Source organism: Toxotes jaculatrix, chromosome 6 (assembly GCF_017976425.1).
Source record: "Toxotes jaculatrix isolate fToxJac2 chromosome 6, fToxJac2.pri, whole genome shotgun sequence".
NCBI classification, from domain to species: Eukaryota; Metazoa; Chordata; class Actinopteri; family Toxotidae; genus Toxotes; species Toxotes jaculatrix.
This window is the reverse complement of record NC_054399.1, coordinates 17,846,204-17,874,170: the sequence shown is the minus strand read 5'-3', so window position 1 is coordinate 17,874,170 and position 27,967 is coordinate 17,846,204. Positions and strand designations below refer to the sequence as shown.

General features: G+C 38.7%; 5 protein-coding genes across 9 annotated transcripts in view; 2 read left to right on the top strand and 3 right to left on the bottom strand.

Annotated features, from left to right (window-relative positions):
• Positions 1–75: 75 nt before the first annotated feature.
• Positions 76–3,868, top strand: LOC121183676 (cornifelin-like). 2 transcript variants are annotated; one of them, XM_041040849.1, is made up of 5 exons: positions 76–179; positions 1,928–2,033; positions 2,160–2,347; positions 2,423–2,489; positions 2,601–3,868. In XM_041040849.1, exons 2-5 carry the CDS (start codon positions 1,967–1,969, stop codon positions 2,621–2,623), a joined length of 345 nt encoding a protein of 114 aa, XP_040896783.1. In that variant the 5' UTR covers positions 76–179; positions 1,928–1,966; the 3' UTR covers positions 2,624–3,868. The 2 variants fall into 2 exon arrangements, with proteins under 2 accessions (XP_040896783.1, XP_040896782.1); XM_041040848.1 differs by having other exon boundaries at positions 2,423–3,868.
• A 47-nt stretch (positions 3,869–3,915) lies between these two features.
• On the bottom strand, positions 3,916–7,958 carry ttc4 (tetratricopeptide repeat domain 4). The gene is made up of 10 exons (XM_041040847.1): positions 7,675–7,958; positions 7,391–7,508; positions 7,125–7,286; positions 6,925–7,002; positions 6,410–6,534; positions 6,190–6,276; positions 5,409–5,650; positions 5,221–5,305; positions 4,745–4,824; positions 3,916–4,199 (listed from the first exon to the last, which is right to left on the bottom strand). Exons 1-10 carry the CDS (start codon positions 7,783–7,785, stop codon positions 4,100–4,102), a joined length of 1,188 nt encoding a protein of 395 aa, XP_040896781.1. The 5' UTR covers positions 7,786–7,958; the 3' UTR covers positions 3,916–4,099.
• A 212-nt stretch (positions 7,959–8,170) lies between these two features.
• Positions 8,171–11,470, bottom strand: pars2 (prolyl-tRNA synthetase 2, mitochondrial). The gene is made up of 4 exons (XM_041040494.1): positions 11,340–11,470; positions 10,365–10,712; positions 9,462–9,707; positions 8,171–9,376 (listed from the first exon to the last, which is right to left on the bottom strand). The coding sequence occupies exons 2-4, from the start codon at positions 10,686–10,688 to the stop codon at positions 8,495–8,497; spliced, it is 1,452 nt and encodes a 483-aa protein (XP_040896428.1). The 5' UTR covers positions 10,689–10,712; positions 11,340–11,470; the 3' UTR covers positions 8,171–8,494.
• A 5,432-nt stretch (positions 11,471–16,902) lies between these two features.
• On the top strand, positions 16,903–18,847 carry insl5a (insulin-like 5a). The gene is made up of 2 exons (XM_041040720.1): positions 16,903–17,095; positions 18,205–18,847. The coding sequence occupies exons 1-2, from the start codon at positions 16,924–16,926 to the stop codon at positions 18,351–18,353; spliced, it is 321 nt and encodes a 106-aa protein (XP_040896654.1). The 5' UTR covers positions 16,903–16,923; the 3' UTR covers positions 18,354–18,847.
• Positions 18,848–19,916: 1,069 nt separating this feature from the next.
• Positions 19,917–27,967, bottom strand: part of sgip1a (SH3GL interacting endocytic adaptor 1a) — a 63,049-nt gene continuing 54,998 nt past the window's right edge. For all 4 annotated transcript variants that reach the window (XM_041040128.1, XM_041040124.1, XM_041040126.1 and 1 more), the window contains 7 exons: positions 27,384–27,495; positions 26,904–27,059; positions 25,621–25,756; positions 25,188–25,390; positions 24,851–24,915; positions 23,609–23,773; positions 19,917–22,885 (listed from right to left, as the gene is read on the bottom strand). In XM_041040128.1, coding sequence (XP_040896062.1) covers positions 22,863–22,885; positions 23,609–23,773; positions 24,851–24,915; positions 25,188–25,390; positions 25,621–25,756; positions 26,904–27,059; positions 27,384–27,495 — 860 coding nt within the window. In that variant the 3' untranslated portion in view covers positions 19,917–22,862. The remainder of the gene's footprint in view (positions 22,886–23,608; positions 23,774–24,850; positions 24,916–25,187; positions 25,391–25,620; positions 25,757–26,903; positions 27,060–27,383; positions 27,496–27,967) is intronic.

Sequence of the window (27,967 nt, the reverse complement as noted above, 5' to 3'; positions counted from 1 at the left end):
AAAAGTTCCTTTAAGTAGTTATACAATCAGCATACTTTTCTTGGAATGTTCTTTTGATTACAGATTCCTGTTTTGCGGCATTGTTTGTTTGACACAGCTGATGTCCCTTCTAATCCAGGGCATGTCCATTCATTTCACAGCTCCAGCAGAGGTGCCAAGAAGGTGTCCAGCTCAATCAAGTAAGTTTGCTCATGAAACATTTCACATCTTTATCCTAACAGTTAAATGAACGCTGACATGTTATGAAAAATGAAGAGAAGGAGGGTTATGCATACCATAATATGTAATTTTCCTGTCTTTCTAAAATAGTCACACGCAGCAATTTTTGACAGTATACTGTAACCTCACCAGGAGCAAGTAGGCTGTGTTTTCACCTGTGTCTGTTTGTTGGTATGTCTGTTTGTCTGTCATCATGATTATGCAAAAAGTTCTGAACCGATTTGCAGCAAACTTGGTGGAGGGATAGGGCATTGGCCAGGGAAGAACCTGCTGAATTTTGGGGCTGTTCTGGATCATTTACTATGATTTTGAATTTTTTTCCTCTGAAGTCTGACGTATGTTGTTTGACATTGGACTTGGTGGAGATCTGTGCGCTCTGACTGACAGATCCTTGGAGGGACATCTCATGTTTTTTTGTTGTTCTGGGTACACTATAATTTTCTACAGAAATGTGTCAAGGAAACACAAGATCATGCTTAACATATATCTATTACATATATTTCAAATGATTTCTATCTGCAATGGCAAACAACACTTGCACATTTAGAGAACTACATTCTTCAGCTTTATTATTTCAAGTCCTGTATAATAATTCCTTTGACTTAGAACGTAAATGGTGCAGTTTATGGACTTTACAGTAACATTAATATATTTTATATTTCTTAATTTACCAATAGTCGTCTTTGTCACTTATGACTGTGTTTGTATTTCTGAAATTGTAATTAATTTATTGTCTCTCAAATGACAAGTTGATTATGAACTAATGGCTTCAGCTCTACTTGTTGGTTAGTTTAAACCAACATTATATTTGCCTGATAAGGAAGTAAGGAAGAAATTTGTTTGCCTATTATTCCACAGGTGGTAATGTGTTAGTTAATGCTAAACACAGCACATTGTATATCAACACATGACTGCCAAAGGTGAAAGTAACACAAAATTCCCTTTCCCTGAGTCACAGCACAGCACTGGTGTGTTATCAGTGTCCAGTAGGAAGCTATTACAGTACTTGCAATTCCTGATAAGAGTTTACATATAAGCCTACATATAAACAGAAAAGGGTTAGGGTTAAAGTTAGGATTAGGGTTTAGAAAAATATAAGTCTTTACGTAAACCTAGCTGTGACTGGTTGAAATCTTCTGTGAAATCAAGAAGGTGAAATGTCTGTAACCAAAATAGCTCCAACATGTAATCAGATCTTCTTCTGCAGACGTCAGAAACGTGCTCCCATTGAATTAGTGGTAAAAGATTACGATGTATACAGTGAGATTCCTCATACCATGTTCCAAGATAAGAGCATTCTGTAATGCTATCATTTTTACCAGTTTCTGAGTTGTACCAGCAGGCTGGTATTCAGTCACCTTACGAATCTGAGTGTGCGTGTCATCATGGAAAAACAGAGGCACCCAGAACCAGTACTTTGGCAGGTGTTTATATGTCTGTCTGCCTGTGGACAGGTTTTGTCACCATAACAGCATCACAACCAAGCAAGGTGCTGTCACGAAACTTTTCAGAAGTGACCTTGAGATCAAAATGAAGGCTGAATGGGTGTGGTCTGATCCATGTTAATTGAGTGCTCATTTTATACTGTAGTATACAGTATACTGAGTATTCATGTTGAAATGTTAACATGTTGACGGGCGTCAGGGCTGGTGTGATCCCATCACAAGATAGTGTCTTTTTCTATACTATGATTTCTGTGTGTTAACAGGCTGGTTGTTCACTGTCTGTGGCTAAAGTTCAACATCCAATGGCTGCACAACCCCTGGAAGACTGGAACAGTGGTCTCTGTGACTGCTTCGAGGACGCGAGCACTTGTAAGAATTTGTACCATCTAAACTTTTTGGATTCAATTTGTAGGCCCTTTCTTTGATAATAATGACTCACCGAAGAGAGATCATCCCACTCTGCTGGTATGTCCTTGCATGTGTTTTTTTTTTTAGGTTGCTATGGTTTCTGGTGCTGCCCTTGCCTTGCCTGCACAGTTTCAGAAAGATTTGGTGAGAACCGCTGTCTCCCGTTATGCGATATATGCAGCCCTGCCGTCACAGCAGCCTGTGGGGTCCCTCTGTTTGTTCCCCCTGCAGCCCTGGCTCTACGATCTGCAATTCGAAACAGATACAACATCAAGGTATGATGAATGATAAAGTTAAATGTTGAATTTACATGTTGCACTTTACACATTTCTGTACCTTGGTGTCTGCAGGGTTCTATCTGTAAGGACATCGCAGCTTCCTGTTTCTGCGAGTGGTGTTCATGGTGTCAGATGCATCGTGAGTTAAAATATCGCAAAAAATCCCCGCCTGTCATTGTCAACATGCAGCCTGCTCCAATGGTGACGGTTCAAAATAACATACCTCCTCCTGTCGTTTTGTGCCAAACAGGGGTCCCCATGGCTGCATACTGAGAATTGTGGCTTCTCATTCATTCTCATTTGTTACACCATGTATTTAGTGGTAAAACCTAAGGATATATTTGTTTTGTTTCCACTAGCATCTATGATTTCTTTTCTATTTCTTGATGACAATCACAACTATAGACTAATTCTAGTAATAATAAATGTCAAGGCCTCCATTTTAATAATAACAGTACTTAATTTCATATTTCCATATAACAAGTAAATCTGGCATTCAAAACTACAAAATCAGAAACACACACAGGGCCTTATTTTTGTATACTTTCTTGTATCCCTCCTTGCTGGGGACAGCCATGACCAGAAGCATGTTTTTTGGCTGTCCGTATGTCTGTCTGTCCCACTCTTGTGAACGGGATGTCTCATTGAACGCCTTGAGGGAATGCACACAGACAGCTGCCGACACCTCAGACGCATAGTTATTCTACTTATTATACTACTTTCTTGTCTGCTTGGAGTTATTGTACCAATTGGCCTTGTAGTAGTGGCCATGTGGTCAAATTATCCATATGTCATTATGGTGAAAAACATTTTTTTATACCTTTTATTAAATTTCTTCAAAGTATTCACCACTTACATGAGACTGGACAGACACTGGTGTAAACCACAATTTGACTGGTTGAAACGTGGTGAATCACATGTTTCAACCTGATGAGTGAGATACTTTCATGAGTAGGTGTTCCTCTAACAGAATAGTCATGTGAAGTCATGAATTTCATTCATACCTAAGAGTCAAGGTATGAGGTGACACAATTGAACTGTCTGTGAAAAACCAAACGCTTCATTTGGCAAGAGAGCCTTATAAATTAGTTTGTCAAATCAAACTGACAACACAGACCATGACACAGAGTTTTAGGAAGCCGCCGTCTGGCTGAGCTGTTTAATCTAATGAACTATGGCATTTAACAGGTACAGGAAACAAAGCTAACCTAGCCAGAAAAGCTGCTTTATGCGGTCCTGAACTCACAGCCTTGCAGATAACTTTAGAGGAGGACTCTAAAGTGAATTCTATAATCACTTGCTATAATCTATAATTCTATAATCACTTGCTGTTAATCAGTGAAACACATTTCCGGTCTGTGTAGCATGTTTCCACTCATTCCTTTGACACAAGGAACAAGCTTGAAGTGGTAAAGCCTGTTACCACTTTTATTCTTTATCTGTTTATGTTTGGTAATTTCATTTGACTGATCACTACTGTGTCTAATTAAGCACTCGAATAAAATTCTTTACATTGTTTTCAGTGTGATGGAGTTTTATCACTGAACAGACAGATACACAAAGAATCCACATGGACAAACCCATTTATTTTATATTCCCTTACATTGATAATTGGTGTTTTTCAGTGAGCCAAGCTCAAGCACAAGAAACACACATATTTGCCATGGTGTCTTTTTGTTGTCAGTCTTTTAAGGTTGAAAAGAGAGTTTTGTATAATAAAAAAATCCCAAGATTTGATAGCAAACGTTTTTACAATTCTTGGATTTTCTTCCCTGTTAAAAACTGCTTCCTGAATGATGAATCCTTTACCAGAACAAAGAAGCTGAGAATGCCCGCCCTAACAAAAAACCTGTCAAGAGAACAAAACAGACATATATAGTATGAATGAAGTCAGTATAAGGAAATTCTGACACCAAGACACAAATACAGACACAACATAACCACACCAGATTGATTTTATCAATTCCACGTTGCTCGTTTAACAAGGAAACACCAGCTGACAAGAATATTGAATGTAATTTTCATGGTTCTTGTTAGCTTGTCTATTTCTTAAAGGGCAGAACAAACTCAGATGTCATCAAAGAATCAATTTTGGCCTAGAAAACTTCGGCATTATGAACAGAGACAGTAGAAAAGGACCCAAAGTAGCATAAGTATATGTCAAATAATAATAATAGTACAATTAAAACTAAAACCTTTAATCTACTTTGTTTTAATACCCTAATCTAAAAACCTAAATCTCATTTTAGTCCTAAAAAGACTAAACGCAACAGGTGGTTAAAATATCAATAAGAAGAAAATGATAATAGTTAATTAACAATCAGTTAATTAAAATGAAGCATTCATAGTAATCCATGGTATAAATCAAAATGAAAACACTTTATCTCACTTTACCTTTTATGCTGCAACGCTTTTAAAAGTGACGTCTCTGGGTTTACTTGGTAGAGTGTCTCCTCTTCATCTTCAAAGTACAGCTAGAAAGTGAGGAAAGGTCAAATGGGGTAAATTAGGATTTACAAAAATCTATTTTTGTCATTTAATCTATTGAGATAACTTCCCTGTTTTTGGTAACGAAATATAATCTTTGACAGTTGTACTCTTGATTATTTATTACTTTTATCACTTGTGTTTATAAGAAAACAGTAGTTGAATAATTTACCTACATATCACTGTGACATAAACGGATTATTGTATTGAGTTAATCAGAATATGTGGTCCACAGAAATTTAAGGATGCGGGACAAAACAATATTAATTACACAGTATCTTAACTTATTCAGGATGATGGTGTGAACCATTCCAGACATTTCTTGTGGTAAAAAGCAAGAAAAAAAAAAGAACAAAATGATTTTCTGTGTGTAACATACAAACCTGCAGATTTTGTGGGCGGTATTTTCTGTCCGTGTCCCAAGGTGGGAGTTCTTCTCCAAACATGACCGCAAGGTGATCTATGAAACTGCACAGGTCAAGGCAAACAGAAAGATAAATGTTTTATATTCCAGGTATCTTTACAGTGTGATTAAATTATTAATGTTGTATTTAAAAAAAACAAAGCTCACCAACTGTTCTCAGAGAAAGCCGAGATGAAATCACTCTGCTGGTGTTCAGGATAGAAGAAGAAAACAGGCCAGTGCAGAGATCCCTGCTCGTCTAGGAAGACCTGAGCCCCCGTCACCTCCTGAGAGCTGAGGCCGTCCAGACTCAGCTGCGAGATTGCTGCAGAGGAGCCTTCATCCTCATCCTCACTGTCTGAACCACGCTGACGAGGCTTTGCAGACTGGAAGAGCTTGATGTCTCGATCCTGTGTAAAGCACACAAAAATGTCTGAGGCTCTAAAATGGCATCTTACATTGAGTTAAAAATACTCTTATTAGAGACAGAATCAGTGTCAGATTTGACTCCTCCTTTCAGGTATAATAGATTTTCAAATACAAATGATCCTTAATGATCAGTCCCTAATGAGTTTTTGTGCTTGCTTGTAACCACTCCTTGTCTGTTGTGTGCAGTTCTACTTAATGAGGAAAGGGCTATAAAGACTTTGATTACAATGTTTTTGAAAATAATTCACATTCTTGTAGGTGTCTCTTGAACCCATTAAAAGTTACTTTTGTTGTTTTATGTTATCAGTTGTATTTATTGGTTGTGAGGCTAGGTCATGTCAGTTTCATCAAAAACCTCACAAATATCACAGGTTGGCTGGATGAGCTGTCATATTTGACTCAGATTATGATAAAATGCATTTTGTAACATTTTTTAAACTTAAATTTTGTACAAAATCCATCAATATTGAATGTAATTATTTACATTAAATACATATTCATTTTCAAAGAGGACACCTACCTTTACAGCAGCCAGAAGAGCTTCTTTCTCACCATGCAACTTTTTTTCTTTGACCTTCGCCTTCCTGGCATCTCTCTCTGCTGCCCTCTAGTGAACAAGAAATGAACAGCGCTTTGTGTGTGAAATTAGTGTCAATATAATACAAATGCCAACAACACAGTGTAGCCCCCCTTTAAAGCCTCCAGCTCAAAGTCAGCTGAACTAGTAGTAGTGACTGTACCTTGTGTTTGTCCGCAGCAGCTCTCAGCTCCTGTAGTTTCTTGTCGGTGGGATGGGCTTTAAGCCCCTCATCACACCACTGGATGGCCTCTGAAAAGTTACGGAGCTCTATACAACACTGAGCACCTAAAAGCAAATACAAGGTATTTACATGGGTTTTTTTTTTTTTAAATCATTATCATCATCTCTAAATATGTTCATTTTCTTACACTCTTTTAGTTTCTCATTATCACAATGCACTGTGAGAGGAGTGGCATCATATATATTATACTACAATAATATTTCTGGAAAATCAAAACTATAAATCGCAACTTTTGGGCAAACACGTCCTGAAAGCAATTTGAACACGTACAAAGCCTATAAAATTAATAATTATCATGAAACTATAAATTGTTTATGTGTTATGATTTTCTATTTTGTTTCTATGATAAATAATAATTACTAAACATATACTGTTACTGTTATGTACATGGTAGATACTGTTAGAGATGAAAAGCCTGTATGTCTGTTACACACCTCTGATCAAAGCTTTGAGATGGTCCGGTTTGATCTTCTTTGCAGCTGCAGCATCGTTCAGTGCAGAGCGCATGTTACCTGTGTCAAATTAAGGCAGGAACACGGGCTTTGTTTTTATATGGAAAACAAATAAATGTCAGTGCACGACAATACATATCCCTGGTGCTAGCAATGCATGTGTGTCCTAGAAACCCCCTTACCCAGGTGAAAGTGTGCAGCAGCCCGGTTGGTGAGAAGAACAGTGTTGAGGTCCTGGTCGTCACATTTCTTCTTCAAACCTGCTGTGTAGGACAGTATGGCCTTTTGATAGTTCTTCTCTTTGAAAAAGGCATTTCCCTCATCTTTCAGGCTCTTTGCTTGCTCTGAGGAGGAATGAACTCAGTCAGTAACAGACTTTAAAATTTGGAAAGGTGTTTTCTGTGAAGACAACTCCAGCTGCAGGAGCCCAAAGCTGTGGTCTGCTTACCTTCGGGAGGCCTGTCTTCATCGTGGATAATGGCCTGGAGACAAGCCAGTTCAGGGTATTTCTTTGGGTCAAGCTCTTCGGGGGCTGTTTTCATGAACATAGGTACTTTATTAAACTCCTGGATGAGACAGAAACAGAGAGGTCACTGCGGATGGACAGATACATCACCGCTTAGCTTGCTAGCTAACGACAACAAAGAAGTTGAAGTTGTAACAGCTCACTTAACATAGAAATTACTTTCTAGTTAATGTTGACAGATGATAGTTTCTTCGTCTTAGTGTTACCTCTTCCCAGCTGTCTTCACTGAAGGCGTTTTTATATCTCTGGGTCTTGAATTTGTCCATAAACTCGTCCATGCCGTCGTCGCTGTCATTTTGCTCCGTAGAAGACGCCATTTTCGGTCCAAATCTATTTACCAAAGGTCCGTTTTCTTGTCTACAAATCTCAAATAAACTATAAAATTAGCTTACTGCTACTAATCCATCATCTATAATAACGTTACTTACTCAAGGAAGTACCCAGCTCCTTGTTTACACATGTGCACAGTCGGTACGACACAGGTAGCGATCCGTGCAGAAACACAGTGCTGTTACATTTGTTCCACTTCCATCTGAACAGCATGTGATGGATAATAAAACGTTTTATCAAACCGACAGACCTGTCGTTGCTACTTTTTACTCCGGGTTTTCCCTTGCAATATTTACGGTATTTATTTCTAGAATTGCAAATTTTACTTAAAGGACCTGAGTACATCTTCCACTAATGGAATTGTTGTCATTTTATTTTCTTTTTTTCAATGACTTTCATTACATGGTTGTATTTAGGGTTAGGACATTCTTATATAATGGTAACCAAATTTCTTTATTTATTTATGTGTATATATGTATATGTATGTGTGTGTGTGTGTGTGTGTGTGTATATATATATATCAGAAAAAAAACCCATCCTGTTCCCATACTGATATAACACAAAATTTGCAATACATACAAGGCTTTTATCTTCTTCTCCCACCACCTCACTGACAGCATCACACATATTTTGCTTTCTACACAGTACACACAAGCATAAAAGAGAAAAAGTTATTTCCACATTCAGAGTTGTGGTTCATACAGTTTCCACTCTCCCCAGTAGATCTAGCAGTCCATCTTTACTGAGAAACATGGTCTCACCTGTCTGCTGACAGATCACCTCAAACTTGGGTGTTTCCTCTAAAGCGCCCTGCCCTACTACAATAACGTACGGGTAGCCCAGTCTGCTGGCGTCCTTCAGTCTCTTTCCAACAGTCATCTGTGTACGGTCATCGAGAACCACTTCACCTCTCAAACACGGTAGAGCATCTTCCAAAGTGTGAATCAGGTCGTCAGCTAAGTCCGCCACCTCATCCACTTTACTGCCCTTCTTTGGAGGTAAAACACAAACCTGGTAAGGGGCGAGAAGCCCTGGCCAGCGGATCCCCTCCTCTGTTGACATCACCTCAATGGCAGCAGCAAGAATACGGGTCACTCCAAGACCATAGCAGCCCATTTCAGCGATACTAGGCTTGTTCTGGGAATTGCTGAAGGTGGCATTGAATACTTGAGAGTACTTTTTCCCCAGGTAAAAGGTGTGGCCAACCTCTATACCCTTTGACTCTACCAGTGTGCCAGTTTTACACTGTGGGCAGTCAGTCCTGTCTGAGGACATGGTCTCTACATTAGCCGAGAAGGAGCAGTTCCCACAGACCAGAAGCCGGTCTTCACCGATGTCTGCCGGCAGCTGGAATTCATGCGAGAGTTTACCGCCGATGTTTCCTGTATCTGCCTGCACCTGAACACAACGTAGGCCGAGACGTGCAAAGAGCCGAGTGTATGCTTGGCACACAGATTCATAGGTTTGGTAAGCTGCCTCTTCGCTCACATCAAATGAGTACATGTCCTTCATGTAGAACTCCCTCCCTCGAAGAAGACCAAACTTTGGCTTCGGCTCATCCCTGAATTTGCGGGTAATCTGTTTTATAGCAAAGAAATAATGATGTAAAACTGCAGCTTACTGAAACACGTACATTGGCAACAATATTGGGCTGAAAGCTTACCTGGTAAAGAAGCAAAGGGAGCTGTCTGTAGGAGAGAGTCGCCTGGTGAGCAACCAAAGTCGTCACTGCCTCCTCGTGTGTGGGACCCAAACAGTAGTCGACTCCATGACGGTCTTTCAGACGGAGCAGCTCCTTTCCCATCAAGTCCCAGCGATCACTTGTTTTCCAGAGTTCAGCCGAGCACAAACTGGGCATGTCTATCTTCTGTCCACCAATAACCTGCATCTCTTGGTCAATCACTCTCACCTGTTGATTAAAGACAGCTGGTTTTACATTTTATAGAACTAAAACGAGACAATATACACACATCAGGAAACCAGAAAAAACATTTCTCCTGGGCCACTTAAAATGATGAATAAATTAAACTGAGGAGGAAAATTACTCTTTGGTTATCTGTTAACAACTTGTAGACATATGCAAGCTGTTACAATAGGCCATAAACAGACAACTGCTTTGTTTTAAAAGGTCAACAGCCAAATATTCTGGGAAATGCTTTAATTTACAGTCATGGATGAATGTGAGATCCTGTAAGTCCATAACAAACCAAATTACCATATGGTTTATTTTATAATCTTTTTTATTTGAATCCCTGCTGACTTCCCTAAAGTAGCTTCTAATCTTTTAAATAAATAAGCAACAATTTAAGAAATTATTCGAAATTGATTTAAAAAGTGCACAATAAAAAATTATAAAATAAACTGTCCAAAAGGAAAAAAACTGAATATGATAATATAGATCATTATGATTCATTGGTCTTTGAATTGGTAAATTTTTTTGAGGTCTTGTCTTGTGGGGCCACAAATTCATGTCAGAAGCGTCTATAGAGAATCATCTTTGTGGACATGGCACCACTAGATGACCTATGGCTACTTACTTCAAGTAAGAAAATAAACACAGTCTCACCAGCTTCTCCATGGAGCGGACAGTGGAGGGAAGGTAGTAGTAACACCCTGGGTTGGATGGATGGATGAGCCCAGCCTGCTGCATCAGCCTCTGGCTCTTACAAGTCATCTCTCCTTGCAGCCGGCTGTCCTGGCCCACATCACGCAGGTTTGACGGCTGGTAGAGACGTGACACCAGGAGTGTGGATCTGATGCGTCTAGAGTGAGTGGAGGCAGGAGCGGCGGAGGGCTCAGCACAGCCTGAATGGTTTCTCTTTGGAAGAATAAGGGTCCTGTGGAACCTCTGGAAGAGTCTCGGCCAAACCTGATGCATGACAGGCTCCATGGCAGATCCAGATCCAGAGCTGAGCTGAAAAAATTAGTCAGTCAACAGAAAGTTATTCATCAACTTTTCTGGTAATTTTTAAAGGAAAATTGCAAATATTTACTGGTTTTAGTTTCTCAAATGTCAGATTTTTACACTCAGTTGCCAGGTTATTAGGTACACCTTGCTAAAATTAATGCAATTTAATGCTAGAGCCCTGCAATAAATCCTCCCTTTATCAAGGTTATAATGTTAAAGAAAATAACCTTTAAAGAAATAAATCAACAAACAAACAAAATTTAGATTTTAATGCTTTTTCTTGTAATGGAGTATTTTCATATTAAGACATTATTACCACTTTTACTTAAGTGAAAGATCTGAATGCTTCTGTCACCACAAAAGCAAATGCATATCATCCACTTAGCAGGAAAAGTAAATTATGGTGCCTGCATGCAACCACAGAACAGGTTAAGTAAAGGTCGTCGCAACTCTATTTTTTTTACAGGTGTTAGTTCAGTCCTTTGAATTATCCACAGATGCAGCGGATTCAGGGCCATGTTTGAGAACGCAGATATGACTGACATATATGCCCTTATGTCCCTTGAGTTAGCAAAGGTTAGCTTCCTCAGTTTGCACACAACAACAACTCAACGCAAAACTAATAACACTCACCTTACGGCCGATACCCTTGTCTGTTGTTCTGAGTAGATTATCTGAGTAAATGTGCAAAAAGTGTAATTTCTATAACGTTGACAACCCGCAAAACATCGAAGGTCCCTCCCTCGTCCCTACACCATGCTGTTGACTTCTTCCGCCATGCAGGGAGACACGTCGCTTTCAAGTCACATCGCCACTTGCAGGACTGGAGGACTGTGTGTTACGCTGGAGACTACAGCACGAGCCTGTGTTTTTAGAACATATTTGTTTACATTTTGGAAAAATTAAGTCCGCCGAATTCGCCATTAAGAGTTAGTATTTACTATATTTTCTTGGATGTTTTGACAACCATCAATAAATTACTTTGATATTGAAAAAAATCGAAAATCCTGATGATTTGCAGGCAAGTTCTGGAGAAATATGGAGTGTCTGTTTCTCTGATTTCTAATTGGTGGTTGGTCCAGCCCCGCCCCTCCCTATACGCAGACCACGCACTGTGGATTGCACCCGAGATGTGAGTTATCGAGAACAGATGTCTGTTGTTGTCCGCACTGTAAGTCATGACAAAACAGCAGAGATAAAGGAACACTTCTTGGGGTTTCTTGTAGCTCCTGAATCTACAGGTCAAGGCTTGTCTAAATTAATTCTTCAGAAGCTTTAAGAATTGAACATCCCCTTTGAGGACTGTAGGGGACAATCATATGACAACGATGCAAACATGAAAGGTGCAAATAAAGGCGTGCAGGCTGGGCTTTTAAAAAAATATCCACATGCGTTTTTGTTACTTTGTTCCAGGTGCCTCTGTTCATTTACATCATTATTTAAGTATTTCTTCAATATTTATTCATTTATTTTATTTTATTTAAAACTGTTTTTGTACATAAAAAAGCCAAATGTTTAGATTGCTGTAGTTTATTTACAGTTTGTTTCTGCCTATTTTTTCCTAAGCTTTTGCACATTTTTACATTGTTTTCAGACCTAATTCATCTTTATATTTTATTTATAAACCATGTTTGTTACCTTGTTTCAGGTGCCTCTGTTCATTTACATCATTATTTAAGCATTTGTTTATTTTTTTCAATTTGTTTTATTTAATACTGTTTGTTTTTGCACATTTGCTGTTGCAGTTTATTTAAAACAAAAATATAATAAAGTAATAATAAATAAATATATAAAAAAATAATTTTGTTACTTTTAGTTGGCCTAGATGACATTTAGTATGTTTCCTTTTGGGTGTTTCTTTAATTACATTTTTTGAAAGAAAGAAAAGGAAAATCATAAACCCCAGTCACATATGGATATACCATTCAGCGTGACCATTACTGCTATGACCAGCAGGTGGCGATAGGAGGTTACAGGCAATTTCTTTTTCTCTATCTTCTTCTAGGCAAAATCTAATGATAAAATGGAGCTTTACATTTTTGTTTAGTTTTTGTTTAATTACAATGTTTAAAAAATATATTGTTAAATATCTAATATTTTCTAAAATATAAATATGTGTGGATCAAGCGGTATAGAAGATGAATGAATGAATAAATATGTGCTTTTATGTCTTATGAAGTTGTAGAAATGGGAATTGGCTACACTTGCCTCTCACAATGCAACAGGTTTGTTGAGGCCTAGAGACACATCATTCAAACCAAAACAGACAGCATGTTCTTGAGACGCATTTTGAAAGCAGTAACAATTTCCATTTTAGTCACTCAGCTGGATATGGTCATGTATTGTCCATTCTGGATTGAAAACAGGATACATTTATTGTGAAAGGAAAAGGCAGACGCAGTGGAGAGGAAAAAGGACGAAGGTTCAATGGCCTGAAAACACGTTTAATGGGCCATTTAGTATTGGTGTTACGCCTCCTCTCAGAGTCGTGTATTTACATACCTGTTGCATAAAAATTTACTGATTTGCCCTTTAGTATTCACTAGTGGAGGAGGAATTCAGATCCTTTACTGAAGTAAAAGTATTAATACTACAACGTGATGATACTCAATCTCAAGTAAAAGTCTTAAGAGAGAATTAAGAATATTGTTCAAATAAAAGTATGTATATATATTCAGACTTCACACTGCAATAAACAGTTGGGGGGAAAAAGGCCTCATCTGCAACAAGAGCTCCTGTTTCAACAGTCAGACTCTGCACATGTGGTAAGTGACATTCAGTCACCTCCCTCTGATAAGGATGGCATTAAGACTGATATGCAAAACATTTTGTGTGTTATTAAACTAAGAGCCTAAAATTTCATGTGAGGTTGCGAAATCCATTTTTCCATCATTATAATAGTAAGCTGCAAAATGTAATGACATTATTCACAAAATCTATTGAACAAATGACATTTTTATTTAACCAAACGAAAGGTGGATTTACTTTTCCTAGAAATGTCACGGTGGAGCCTTCCCCACCACACACACTTATCTCCTTTATCTCCTGAATCATTGTGCTCTTTGTCGCTGGTGTCCCTGCTGTTTGCTTCAGAGACAGACTGTGTCCTGGTTGGGGAAAGTGATGGCGAAATGATGCCTATCAGCTCAAGAATATTAGTGTGGGAGAGTGCAGTAAGGCAAAAGTGAGAAAGGGAACGGCCTCCACAGTCAGGCTTAATAACTCGTTTCTTTTCTCTGACAACAGGTGCACGAGGAAGCATATACAGAGAAAACAAACAGGACAAAATGCTAAAATACTGTTCTGTTTTGCTTGCTTTTGATGTGCGGATTTTTATTTTTTCAAGACACTTTGAGAAAATCTTCAGAAAATAGAGTTTAGTTTTAAAAAACAAAACAAATGATAACTGCCATCACTCTCTGCAGGCTAAAATATTTGATACTCTGTTTTGGTACAATTGATGAGTTTTTATTGAACGTCCTATACTATCACACATGATCTTTGCCTTTTGTTGACATTACTGTATCGCAGTCTATGTTAATGCACTTTTGCTGGCTTTATAGCATTTTATGCCAGCAATTTTAAACCATTATTCCCTCAGTCAGTCAATGACACACAGGCACCTGATGATCGGCTCACATGGCAAACGCAGCTGAGTGTCTCTGGTTCTGGTCTCTCAGGTGGATACTGTGGAGGACAGTGCTCAGTCTGCAGGTTGCAGATAGACTGAAGACGTACACACTGATGTATTCCCCAGCCAATTAGGTTTGTGTCTGTTTAATCCATTTATCTACTGGCTCTTGTCATACGGTTTGGTTCTCAGAGCAATGGGCGACTGAATGTCTCCTTGAGATACAAACAATGTCATTAGGACAGATTTTATCTGCAAACATCACATTTTCCTGTTTGGCTTTATAAGGATATAGGGTTAAATTTTTTACTACAAAGACTTACTGGTAGTTCAAGGTATCTCGGGATTTCACTGTAAAAAAAAAAAAAAAAAAAAAAATATATATATATATATATATATATATACACAGACAAGTATAAGCTATGGGTTTGGCATCACAAATGAGGTTGGCATTGGTAGAAGTAGGAAAACAAATGACAGAAATTCACAGTGTCCACATACCTTTGGCCATAGAGCTGTATCATTAACTGATGTGAAAAGTCATCCTCACCTACAGTCACAGATTTTCAAGTGTCAAATAAAGTCTCAGTTTCAGTCCTGGCATTATGGTCCAAAGTGGAAAACATGTAGGAGCTTTGTGATTTGATAGAAGGTAATAACATCCCACTATGAAGGGAGGAAACCTTTTCTTCTTCACTACAGCTCCCACTCAGTTTGCTAGTGCCACACTTCTGTTAACACTGTTCCTGTTTGAATTCAAATCAAGGTCCACCAATGTGACTCGACACAACAGCTGAGGATACTAATTAGACTTTATTTTAAGCGATCAACAGTAATTTTCTTTCTTTGTTAGTACAAATGTCACTCACCTTAGTGACCCCGCGTCATTTAGGGTCATTTAGGGTGGTGGTAATTGAGGTCATCATCTCTGCCTCTCCAGGTCTGTCAGTCAGTAATCAGAGCATTCAGACAAAACTGAGATCATTATGGTAAACTGAGTTGTTGGTCTGATTGCAGCCATCAATGCACACAGCTCATCAGCTCTGCACATATGAAGAGACCTGTGGGACCTGTAATTATTACATGTTAACATCCACATTAAACGTATTTATTTCTTAATCAGATCATTTGAAAATATGCACCAGTACTCATATACTGGTATATACATATACCCATTTATCAGTCACTCAAATTCTTAGGATTCAGCATGTACAATAATAATAGTTAATAGTAGTTAATAGTAGATTAGAACTAGGACAAAGATCCCAATATCATGTTATTGTTTTTCAGAAAGATGTCTACTGTGTGTACGACTATTTGCAACAATAAGAATGAACTTCATGCTTAATCTCGTGTTTATCTCAAATTAAAATGGTCACTGTACATGCAGTTTTAGTAGAACATGATGTTCACTGACTCATATATATATCTTTTTTTTTTTTTTTTTTTTTTTTTTACAAAAGCTAAATAACTTCCTAAAACAGCTGGGCACTGTAGTTTTTCTCAAGTTATTCAAACTGTTTTCAGCAGAGGATTGATGCACATTTAGTGCTGTATTTACAGCAGCAGGATAGAGGATGTGGGAACAACTACAGTGCCCATGCTCATGGTAATGAAGGAACATGGCACTCAGTGGAACAGTGGGGCTCACTGATGTGTTTTTCGTAGTTTTTGGAAAACAACTGAGCTCAATGGTACTGAGCAATAAGCCGTATCAGACTCTGGATACACAGACAACACTTTGTTGGTCTTACTGTTATAACGGAATTTGTTGAAAATAAGAAAACTATGGACGATCACCAGACAACCATACCGCATGTCCATCTAGACATAATATAACTTCATAGACCGTCAATGATCAAACTGAAATGTCTTGCTGAGTATCACATCGCACCATCAGCAGCATCGTAATGACCTGCGTTATGGACTGTCAACATTGACTTTTTAACTCTCATATGGTCCAAGCTGCTGTAAAGTGAAAAACAACCGGGTCATCACAGTGTTGTAAACAGATGAAACATCTGTTTGACTAAGGGGGGGGGGGTCACTTTGTATCAGTTAATTAGCCATGCAGTGTAGTGAAGGTTGCTGCAATTAAAGCCTTAAATCATGTAATCACAAAGAGGCTGAGGAGGTTGCTCTTCATCTAATGTGATTGTCAGCTGAGGCTTGTAAATCTCTGATGGCTGTCACTCTCTCTTAGACAGCTAAAAACGATGATGGTGGAGATGACCGGAAACATAAAATGACTTGACTGTCATGACAGAGTGAGGACTGTGTGTGTGTGTGTGTGACTGGGGATAGGCTAAGGGCCAGTTAGAGGGAGGTGGAGAGATCCTCAGCACTGATGAACTGAAAGATGGATGCTATATATAGTGCACGGGGGATGCAAGCACTGGATCAACGGCCGGTCCACCGTGCTGCAGCCTCCGAAAGACTAGAGACAAAAGAGAAGAGCCAAAGACAACCAGGAAGATAACTGACAGAAAAACAACTCGGGACAGAACAGCTGCAGTAGTTTCCAAAAGCAAACAAACCAGTTCAACAAAGAGATAAACCTCTGCACAGACACTCAGGTAATCCAGTATGCGGGCTCTGGTGTTTCTGCCTCTGCTATTGTGTGCAGTAGTGTACGTGGACCAGGTGAGAGCAGAGGTGAAGGCGGTGAAGCTGTGTGGTCGAGAGTTCCTGAGGGCCGTCGTCTACACCTGTGGAGGCTCTCGATGGAGGAGATTCCTCAGCGAGTCAGACATGGACGGTGAGATAACTTCTCTTTTTGTCCTTTTTTCTTTTTTTCTCCTTGGTTCAGCATTACCAAGAGAATCCTGAAAAAAAATTCAAAATAACTTATAAACGGATTTTTCTGTTTCTGTGTAATTTCTGGTTAGTCTGCACACCACAGGGTTAACTATACCTTAGATTCTTAAACCTTGGGATCTCTACTCTACACATCCAAGGGTTTAAATGGCAAGTTTGGTAAAGATTAGAAGAAACCTGAGACATTGTGTGATGTCCCACCTATGTTTTGCAAAAAAATCTATTAAAGACAAAGGTGAATCCTGCTGTTTGAATCCACCTTTTATGGAATCATACTCTTTTTCTGTACTTCAGTTTCTGCTAAAGGTGATTCAGGCATACAAATTTGCCAAGCTGCTGAGTACTTCTGCTGGAGTAACATTGTATTTTTTTTGGCATCTTACCCCTCAGCCTGAAACATAAGCAGCTCTCAGAATAAAGACGTTTCATCTCTTTATCTTTCCCTCTCCATTTAACAGTGACTTTTCATACTAATTTTTCCATAGGCTGTATAATATTAATTCAGAGGTTGCAGTGGGTGTGCCGGCAGACAGGTGCCCCAGTGCCGCGACACATCGTCTGCTGTTGGGGCTTATTATGCCACATATTATGATTAAGTGCTGGAGCAGTCTCTTCCCTGGGCAGCCTCTCTCTTACTGTCTGTCACTCACAAACAAACCCAGTTAGCCTATCAGTCGTGCTGATTAGAAAGAGTAAACTGACACTGTAGAAGACAAATAGCACTGAGTTAATCTGCACTGTCATTTACAGTTTCCTTATTTAATGATAACGTGGACATAAATTACAAAAGACCTATCTGAAAACAGTTGTCCATCTATGGAGACAACTGTGAAAAAAGCAACGAAAAACTAAGTAATAATCAACTTTATTGTATAATTTCTTTCTTATTATACCTCTTCCACAAATAAGTGGATGCATTTAGTGCCAGTCACTTTCGTAGCAGTAAGAAACTGACATTTGCAGAGGAAAGTGTGTGCTGTCCTGCAAAATGGACTATGTAAGAACAATCTCTTAAGAGGCATCCTTTAGCGTTATGTTTTGTTGTTCCAGGTTTTCCAACAGGGGAACAGAACAGCCTGGAGACCCTCGGCAGCAGCAGCCCGGGCTCTGAGTTGACCAGGCGAGACATTAATAACATACTGACCACCGTGTGCTGCCAGGTGGGCTGCAGGAAGAGCGACCTCACCTATCTTTGCTGAGGACGACACCCTCTCTTCTTCTCTCTCATTCTCCAAATGAGCAAAATGACTGTCTTCTCCCATCTCGCCTTACTGGAAACCAAATCTCAATCGCAATGCTGATGTTTAAAAACATGATCACTGTACTGAACAATACGCTCATATCCACAACTGCTATTTTTCTAACTGCTTTTGACATATTTGCGGGGTTTTATTACTTTAACTTGTAAGGAGTGTAGATGTGAATGTGGACCACTTGAGCATCTGAGAACATGTTTCTGAAAATCTGAGCTGGGACCATAGATAAATATATCCTTAGCAAAACTAAATTGGATGTAAAATCTCTCAGGGGCGGTATTGTCACCTTCCTCTCAGATTCTCAGCTGAGCTGTAGTGAGTATCCACAGCGTTGCAGGTTTGTAAAATCTCCATCTTTGCTTTGATGTATTTTTAGGAAACTTAATCTGCATTCTATCATTTTGCCATTTTTGTCAAATAAATGTTCTTGCACAGGGCTTACAGTCTGTGAGGTGTGATGTCTTGTAGACACAGAATGACAGTGCAAAACACAGGCATCCATTTATAACTTTTATTGGTTTTGGAAAGAAGCAAACTAAGTTTCTCAGTTCATCTTAGCATTGTTATGTACTGTACAAACAGCTTGCACATGTGTTTGAGGTTAACGGTACAGAACCAAAAAGCATTCTGGCTTATAGCACACATAAACACACTCCCCGCTCTCTTCTCAACATTAATACAGGTAACTGAGACTCAGCACAACACGTCATTTCAGTACTATCTATCATCATAGATGCTCCACCTTTTACTGCATGCTCTGCATGCAATAATGAATTACTGCAGAACAAATTCACCACAGAGATGACGATCTGGAAAATACAAGTAAATTTTGATCTATTCTTTTTATTAGAAGATACAAAGATTAATCTAGCAGCCAGAAGACTGAGAGAGTTTTGTTTTGCCTTTCAAGCTGAAAGACCTGTATACTGTAGTGTAGTGTGAATTTAAAACAGATGCATGATGGTTATTTTGCATGGTGGGCCTTTTTAGATAATGCTGTAGTGACTGTTGCACTGATAGCTTCAAGATTCATCCAGAAGGTAAAAACTTTCTCTCAGGCATGTTGATTTCTCCAGTTAACTTGATGAAAGACTGACATGACTGAAAGAAACTGTTACCAAACTAATGTATGACCAGGAGCTAGATGGCACCGATCACCATCGCCTCACATTAACAAAATGCAACCTCTGTGTTCTCTTATACTGGGTTTGCACACGAAAAATCAAAAGTCTGGTCAAGAACAAGATTTTAATTTTAACTTCACAGCCCGGATCTGATTTTTATTAGTGGCCAAATCACCACATATATTTAAAAACTACATCCAATCAATAATAGTACATCATGGAACAGGACTACTAATGTGAGATTAATAGTCTTCTTGTCTTAAATCCAGACTAAGATGCTTCTACGACAGCTCTGAAAAAACTGGTGGTTGCATTTAGCAGAATGCCGACATACAGTACAGTACGGAGATCTTCGGCTACACTTCACACACGCTTTTTGTTCATGTTGAGTGTCAGAGCATTCAGGAAGTTCAACATCATAAGCACAGTGTTTTTTTTTTTCACATTAAACAATATAGTATTTTTTCATTTTTATCCATTTTAAAAATATTCAGCTTATTATCCTTAACAGAGGACTGACTCACATAAAATACAAAAAAAACAAAACCAAAAACAAACAAACAGAAAAACAATCAAAGCATTTTGGTCGACTTAACCTCGCTCCACAACCTCATTCAGCTCATGCCATCTCACAGAGACCATTACAATTATGCAAAATAAAGCCATGGATGTGAGCGCTGGTTGGACGATTGGGGATGTGCTCATGATATAATCAGGGGGTTTAGGTACCACTGAGGTGAATGAAAACAGGTACGACACAGGTGAGAAGCTTAACTGATGACACGGTCAAAGCTGAGGTGATAACCGAGTAAGGTAGATGCAGGAACAGAGAATGTTTGTTTTATCACGATGAGGTTTGAATTAAAAAAAAAACAACAAGCTGGTCCCAGTAAACAAATCCTGTTTCAGGTAGTGGCACCATGGTAACCAAACTTCATCACTGTTGTTGAGAAAAACTGATTGTGTTTTTGTCGTCACTGTCTTGTTGTTATTTAAGGGAACAGCTCAGCATTTTTGGGAAATATGTTAATTTGCTTTCCTGCCGAGAATTAGATGTGAAGGTGGATATCAACCTTATGTCTGACTGTTAAATATAAAGCTACAGCCAGCAACTGCTTCGCTTAGCATTAAGACTGGTAGTAGGAGTAAACAGCTAGCCTGGCTATGTCCAGTGGTTAATACTCAAGAGGCTAAACCCATGCTAGCAGCTCTGTGAGGTTGCATATGGTACTGGTATGCTAACTTGTTCACAATGACTAAGCCAACATGCTGATATTTAGCCTGTATAATGTTTGCAATGTTAAACGAAATAGCTTAGTGTGTTAACAAGTTAATATTTGTTTATCAGCTCTAAGCAAAGTATACTCGAGGTTAATGGGAATGTCCTTAGTTTTGGAGTTATTTAAATTTCAACCTGCTGGTGGTGCTACAGGGGAAGTTAAGAGACCATTATTTCAAATAATCAATCCAGCCAATAGTTGTGGAGGTATTTCAATTTGGACCAAAATGGTGGACCAACTAACCAAGATAACTATTAAGGTAAAAAAATCTAATAGGGCCTCTAAAACTCAAAAACTGATGTTATATTGCCTCGAAAACCACTACTTGTTTTAACATGTAGTTCTTTGTACAGAGTAGACCACCATTCTGTGTTGATTTCCTGTCTTAAGCTTCCTCTGTTTCCAGTCTATATGCTACGCTAAGCTAACCATCTCCTAACTCCAGCTTCATGTTTAACACACAGACGTGAGAGTGGTATTGATCTTCTCATCTAACTCTCGGCAAGGCCACGAACAAGTATATTTCCAAAAACCTAAAAAACCCTGCCCATGGTATAGCTAACTCTACATTAACACTGCTTTCACAAAGCATAACACAGCATCTGGGAAGATATTTATCTTTTTCTTTAAATTACCCCCACACCCATATATAGCTCAAATCTTCTGTTGCACTTGAGTTAAAAAATTATATCTGAAATAAATTCAAAAATTATACCTTATACTGTACACAGGTTACCCAACTACACAGATAACAAAAAACAGAAAGAGAGAATTTAAATATTTATACCTTTAAGGGTTCTGAGTTGTGTGATACCATTCAATTTCTATTCATATACAGAATCACGTTTTATACAACAAATCATCGTCATCAATAAATAAAAATAGAATGCTGTCATGTACTCTGGAGTCTAACACTGCTGTCCTGGGAACAACAGAAAGGCTATCTGACAATACGAGGAAAACACCAAACGCCCTTTAAGATATATATTATTGATTTAAAATGACACTTTGTACACGTCTTTACTTCTTTTGTTCTGACGGGAAAAAAACATATTTTTCTTATTTTGCAACCAGTACACTAATTTATCATTGCAGCTGCCTAACTTGCTAAAAACCTCTCCACGTGTGTGTATTCCAGAGAAATAACATAACAGTTTGACTGACTGATCAGTGCATTTATATTAGAAATGATGTGATCCAAAGTCATGTGACCCTGTAGTACCAGTAGGCAATGCATGAAAATCTATCTATCCTAAATCTATTTTTTTGTAGTTGATCTTGTGCCGCATCCGATCGCACACAAGCACCAGCGAGAAACACCATCTTTCATCTGTTTGTGACAACATGTGTCAAACTGCATCAGTAAATGCATTCGATTGCTGGCAAAAGCCACACAAATGGTCGCTGTCAGTGTGAGGACAGCTGTCTCTAGCTTTGAGCCCAGATCCTAACAGAAGGATTATTTACAGAGCTGTGATTTTCTTATTTGCTAATGAAGGTGTGTAACTTACTATGTATTGTCCTGGGCCCTGCTTCAGCTCTACTTAGTCTAATATAGGATGTGTCAGAGCTTGAGGTGTATGTCTGACCACACAGATCTTACTCAAGGGTGTTTTTACTGCCAAAATTTCCTGGACTGGGGACAGCAAACATCATCCAGAGTTACAGTCTGGCCGAAAATCTTTCTGTCCATGTCTTCAGTCAGGCAGCTGCAGTGAAACTTTGAAAAACACCACCAAACACTGACCAGAGGAGGATGGAGACAGAGGCACAGACTTTAGAGGAGGGGAGAACCCAGGTGTCTAACTGCAGAAATACAGATGTTATGAAATGAATACAAATACAATAATTACATGACCTAAAACTGTTCCACGATGCTATATGCAAGTTATAGAATACTGCTGGGTAGGCTGTGGACCTGTCGTGTGGGTTCAGAAAAGGTCCTTGGAAAGTCTGTCTGGTGTTGGTCTGTCCTCTGTCCTCGGTGTCAACCTCAGTCCACTACTATGATTTTGCTCACTGTTTGTTGCTGTTCTTAGTAGCATGGGTTAGTTGTCAGCCAGGTACTTTCCTGAAAGACACCATTGAAATGTTTAGGTTGTATTTCAGTGCATTTATGGTTATCTTAAAGATCTATTGCAGAGGTTTTCAAACTTTGAGAAGGGAGAAGCATGAGGCAAAATACTGCATGAGCAGGTGAGGAGGTTGAGCTGCAGCAGCAGCTGTGACACAGCTGATGGAGGCAATTAAGGTACTTTAAACCCCCAAGTGCCTGATTGCCCTAATTTGCATGAAAAATTGTTCTCCTTCTTGGAGTCACAACTCAGTCAAATCAGAGAAATGATGCTCCTCCAGAACTTGCCTTGACAGTTGTCACGTTTTTAAGTTTCATTATCTGCACTAATCACAGTTTAGTAATAAAACACTAGATTTCCATTTAAATCAACACTCCTATCCTGCTTATTATTTATTACCTACTTTTACAAAAAGTATTTTATATCTTGACCAACACATTAGCTATATAATAGAGAACAATACACAAATGTTCAAGTATAAATCAATAAAAACTTATTTCCAAAAAAGAAGAAAAATATCAAAATGTGTAACTAATATTCCCTTTTAGTTATATTGGTATTTTTTATCAAATGATCATGACTTTATGTGGTTTTACATACTTTAATATCGGAAAATCAAATAAATTCCCGCGTTAAAACATCAGCGTAGGCTTGATCTGCTGGAAGACTTTGTTATTGGAATTGGAAAAGAGCATCTTTTATTCAAATGCTAAACTGACCTGCCGCAAACCTCTTCTTGACGAGGGAAAAACGGTATCCTGGCCCTGCCAGTTCAATGTCACAGCCTGACAGGGTGCTGCCCTCACTGGTGAACTGCACCGCCAGTGGAGCTGGTTTACTGGGACCCTCTGTTAGCTGAAAGCGTGCTAACAATGATCCCACACCTGAGGGAGGAGGGTGAATAAAAAAGAATGTCTTCAAGGCACAAGGAAGGATTTTTTCATAGACAGTAATGTGAGGACGAAACCAAGTTAAAAAAAACCCTCAACTATAGACACCTTTGTAAACTATTTTGAACAGACAGTAGAAAGATAGGTTGGTTTAAAAATGATAAATGCTGCTCTACATGACTACAGACGTTGCTATATTTAACTCTTCAGTGCAGGAACAGGCTATTGTATCAAAGCCTGTACAGATTTCAAGGAATCACTGAAAGAGAGATCATTTGAAAAGTACCCATAATCACATGGTCACTTTTTGTAAGAGGACATTAAAATCAAAAAAGATATCATACAATGAGATTAAAGAGAGATTGAGATTCAAAGAGAATAACTGCAAATAATCCATGTCTAAAACAAGGAAGATTAAACTGATTATGTTGAACCTTGACTATTTTTTCTCTTAAAGGAAACTAAAAGATCTTGTCTGGCTATCTGCCTTGTACTAAATGAAACAGGCCAAGAAGATGTCAGTTTGCCAAATCAGGTACACAAATCAAACTACTCTTTATCAGTTGCTTCAGTCGCAAGAAAGTGAACGAAGGTGTTAGCATCTAAATGTATCTAATAGTATTTGTAATTGAAAAGTTTTGTGGATAATATGTTATCCTAAGAGAAAAGGAGAAGCTCTGTAAACAGACAACACACACACACAGACGTCACACTGAAAGCCGTCATAAAATAGCAAATTCAGGTTTGCTGAAGTAACTGTAATACCCTCTGTAAACAGAGGGGGGCTGTTTACTACAGGAGGTGTCCTGAGGGGCATCATGTACAACACTTTTTTTCCCCCTGTAGCACACTTAGCAACATCCATGGCTCCCGGTGCAGGTTCTATTGGTGCAAGATGGTGTAAGTTGGGTAACAGTAAAGTTTGTTTAGCTGTAACTGTAAAACAAAATTTCACCTGAGTCTGGTGGATTATGTCTGAATATAGCACTAGGTAGGAGTCCCTCATCACTTAGGCTAGAAGACTTTCCAACCAGAATTACTGCACTGTTTGGAGTATCATACTGTACCTACCTCCATTTTCAGATTTTTGTGAGATATCAGGAATCTTCCAAAGGATTCTTTGCTGCTCTGCATTCCTGTCAGGATTAAAAGAGGACAGAATACCAGTGAAGAAGACCTCCAAAACCTGCCGCTCCATTATTAAATTCCACATTTAAAGCTAACCGTGAAAAATGTGGATGACAGGAATGATACAGGTACAAACCCTGTGTAATGTGTACGATCAGTATTGCCAAAATTAAGCCAAGCAGATTTATTCTATGATTTTTATACCTTATTTAACAATGCAGCAGAAAGCTTTACTGGCTATACATTACATAATAACAAGTATAGATTATCTAAACTGTACCATGCAGCAGGAGGTAAGACAGCCTGCAGTTTCGAAACCCCTCCATCGACAGGAACAAGGAACTGGACGTTGTTAAGGGCCATCGGCGTCGACATGGCCTCCCCGTGGTATTTGTAGTCTATCCTCAGGTCAGTGCTGGTGGGCTCACACCTCCAGCTCACTGCCAGGTTCAGGGGAGTGGACTGGAGGCCCTGCGCTGACACCTGCACACAGACAGAGTGATGCAGACACAATGTTTGATAACTCCTGTGTCAAAGCATTTCATAGTAGCTACACTGTTGGTGCTTTGCAAAATGAATTTTACACTGAAACAGTGGAAGATGTGAGGGTTGTAATTACTTCTGTGGCATATTTCCGTATTTATGTTGTCAAAGATGCTGTGTATCTTTCATCTTATTGATTTAAAGTTTTGACTCCAGAGGGCTGACTTTACCTGATACTTGAGCATGTCCACGTTGTAGTATGTTGCCTGTGGTTTCTGCTCTGCCACCTTCTTTAAATGGGATATCAGGTTTGGCATGTTCACCCAGAAGTCCTTGGCATCGGCCTTGGCTTGTGTGGTGGTGTCGCTGGTGGGGAAGCACACAGGAAAAACACAATCAAAATCCAAACATTTTATCTGATCCTGGTTGTGTTCTTACCTGGTGAATGTGCTATCTCACATGGTGAAAATATAGAGTGCAGGAAATAGTTATTTGCAACATCTGACAGTCAAGAAACTTCTGCTATGCTACACACAATTTGCAATTAATCATACTTCAGTAACAGCAGTAATTATTCTGCTGTGACATTCAGTGCCACTGAATAGTGATTTCTGGTAAGTTACTAGGATTAAAAATATTATTTTACTGGTCCCAAGTAAGTGGTTTTGGGGTATTTTACAACATGCAAACATAATTCTAAAAAGAACAATAAACAAACTTGAACTCTGTTCAAGGTAGCTGGTCTGAAAACTCAGATGACCTCATGAATGAATCAACAGGCCGTCTGCATTAGAGGCTGAAATGATCTCACCGATATTTGCTCATCCACGTTAGTCATCGCTTAACTCTTTCTTATGGGATTACGAATGTTTTACGAACCATTAATCAGATGGTTTTGCAGCTTTACATCCATTTTGCAATCACAATAATATGTAAATCATCAATCACATGTAGAGGTTTTTGAATTTTTAGTTGAAGTTCAAGACTTTATTTTCCTGCTGAGCGTTTCCTTTGTAAGAAATGTGCTGTATTAATCAAGTTTTCTCTCTCAATATAAAACAGGATTTCCTGTGTGGAAATAAACATTATTACAATGATGAAATATATTATGAAAAACAGACTGACTTGGAAATAAACATTTGAAAAGTCTGCAATAGTAAAATTGAAATTCTCCAAACATAACTTATGTATACACTTGGATCATGTTATGATCTTAGTGCAAAGTCATTCTGAATGTATGACGCTACATTCAGAATGCTCTAAGTGAAATGAATATTACTAATACAAATTATAATGTAGGTAACGTAACAGCATTTGATTTGGTTTTAATAACATTCAGTTAAATTATGACAAATTATGGGAACTTTCAAGTTAAACATTAAGCATTCAGACATGTTTGTTAGGAGGATGAAGTCAGAGTTAAAGTTTCCCAAACAGAAGAGGTCAATTTTCACTTCCAGTAAAAGCTCTATTTATCATTTCCTTTCCGTGAGTGAGGTGGTGAGTTCATTACCAGCAGAGGAGCTGGGGGTTAGGCAGCACATGCTCCAGTCGGCTGTAGTTGGTTATGCTGAAGGTTAGCACGGCAGGGGACGGGTTATTGGCAAAGTGCCGCGTGATTCCCGCCGGAAACGACAAAACCATCTCACCTATGATCTTCACAACACACCTGAGAGGAAGAGGAAGAGGAAGAGGAAGAGAAGAACACTGTTAGAGAAAAGACTGACAGGAGAGAAAGAGACTGTACAAAACACAGCACCAGTATTTTATTTCTATTTAACTCTAAATTTGTTTCTCTTACTGTCATTTGTTAAACGTTTGGGTCCCACAGCCTCCAGGTATTCAGTGTTTTGTAAATCATAATTCACACAACTTAAACAATATTAAAAAGTATTGGTATTATCAGACACCGTGTTAAGTTTCTATACAAGATTAATAATTTACACTGAGCAAATGACAAAACACATGTCAAACTGTCAAAGTGTTCGCCTACTTGCTGGGGTCGGCTCCTTTAAAGAAGGCGTTGACTGTCTCTGTGAATGCAGCGGCCACTGGAAGAGTGTCCTGAGCCCCCATGGTGAGAGGACTGGGCCCTCTGGAGCAGCCTGGAGGTAACACACATGCATTAAGTAAACTGACTGGGACAAAAGACACACTCAAACAATGTCCACAACTAGTTATTCTTTTCTGTTATTTACAGCCAAAGACTACATGAAAATCATCATCAAAATATGTTTCAGTCAAAGCCCCAAACTGAGTTTCACATCAGTGAGAATAAAATAATATCAGCGTAAGATACAAAAGATCAATAGAGTAAGGATATATATTCCTAATTCAGGACTCTACACTCTTCCTAACCAACAGTGTGGATGAAATGAGGAACAAAACATGATGTGCAAACAGGTGTGATGAAATGAAACTTTGAAACAGTTTGAACTGAGACCAAATATTTGTGTTAGTAAGGTGGTGTGAAAACAGCAGACTATATATGTAAACAATACTCATTTCTCTCTGCTCTTTGACTGCGAAACTGTAGAACTTAATAAAATCATTTCAAATATTTCCCTTAACTCTAGT

What these genes read in the sequence shown, in the direction of transcription:
- LOC121183676 (XM_041040848.1), top strand. Translation starts at nt 1,967, where the DNA reads ATGGCTGCACAACCCCTGGAAGACTGGAACAGTGGTCTCTGTGACTGC. An exon ending in CTTCGAGGACGCGAGCACTT is followed by an intron (nt 2,034 to 2,159) that starts GTAAGAATTTGT and finishes TTTTTTTTTTAG; the next exon opens with GTTGCTATGGTTTCTGGTGC. An exon ending in GAAACAGATACAACATCAAG is followed by an intron (nt 2,348 to 2,422) that starts GTATGATGAATG and finishes TGGTGTCTGCAG; the next exon opens with GGTTCTATCTGTAAGGACAT.
- ttc4 (XM_041040847.1), bottom strand. Translation starts at nt 7,785, where the DNA reads ATGGCGTCTTCTACGGAGCAAAATGACAGCGACGACGGCATGGACGAG. An exon ending in TGAAGACAGGCCTCCCGAAG is followed by an intron (nt 7,287 to 7,390) that starts GTAAGCAGACCA and finishes ATTCCTCCTCAG; the next exon opens with AGCAAGCAAAGAGCCTGAAA. An exon ending in CTGCTGCGGACAAACACAAG is followed by an intron (nt 6,277 to 6,409) that starts GTACAGTCACTA and finishes CTTGTTCACTAG; the next exon opens with AGGGCAGCAGAGAGAGATGC.
- pars2 (XM_041040494.1), bottom strand. Translation starts at nt 10,688, where the DNA reads ATGGAGCCTGTCATGCATCAGGTTTGGCCGAGACTCTTCCAGAGGTTC. An exon ending in TCCGCTCCATGGAGAAGCTG is followed by an intron (nt 9,708 to 10,364) that starts GTGAGACTGTGT and finishes TTTAATCAACAG; the next exon opens with GTGAGAGTGATTGACCAAGA. An exon ending in TCCCTTTGCTTCTTTACCAG is followed by an intron (nt 9,377 to 9,461) that starts GTAAGCTTTCAG and finishes GCTATAAAACAG; the next exon opens with ATTACCCGCAAATTCAGGGA.
- insl5a (XM_041040720.1), top strand. Translation starts at nt 16,924, where the DNA reads ATGCGGGCTCTGGTGTTTCTGCCTCTGCTATTGTGTGCAGTAGTGTAC. An exon ending in CAGCGAGTCAGACATGGACG is followed by an intron (nt 17,096 to 18,204) that starts GTGAGATAACTT and finishes TTGTTGTTCCAG; the next exon opens with GTTTTCCAACAGGGGAACAG.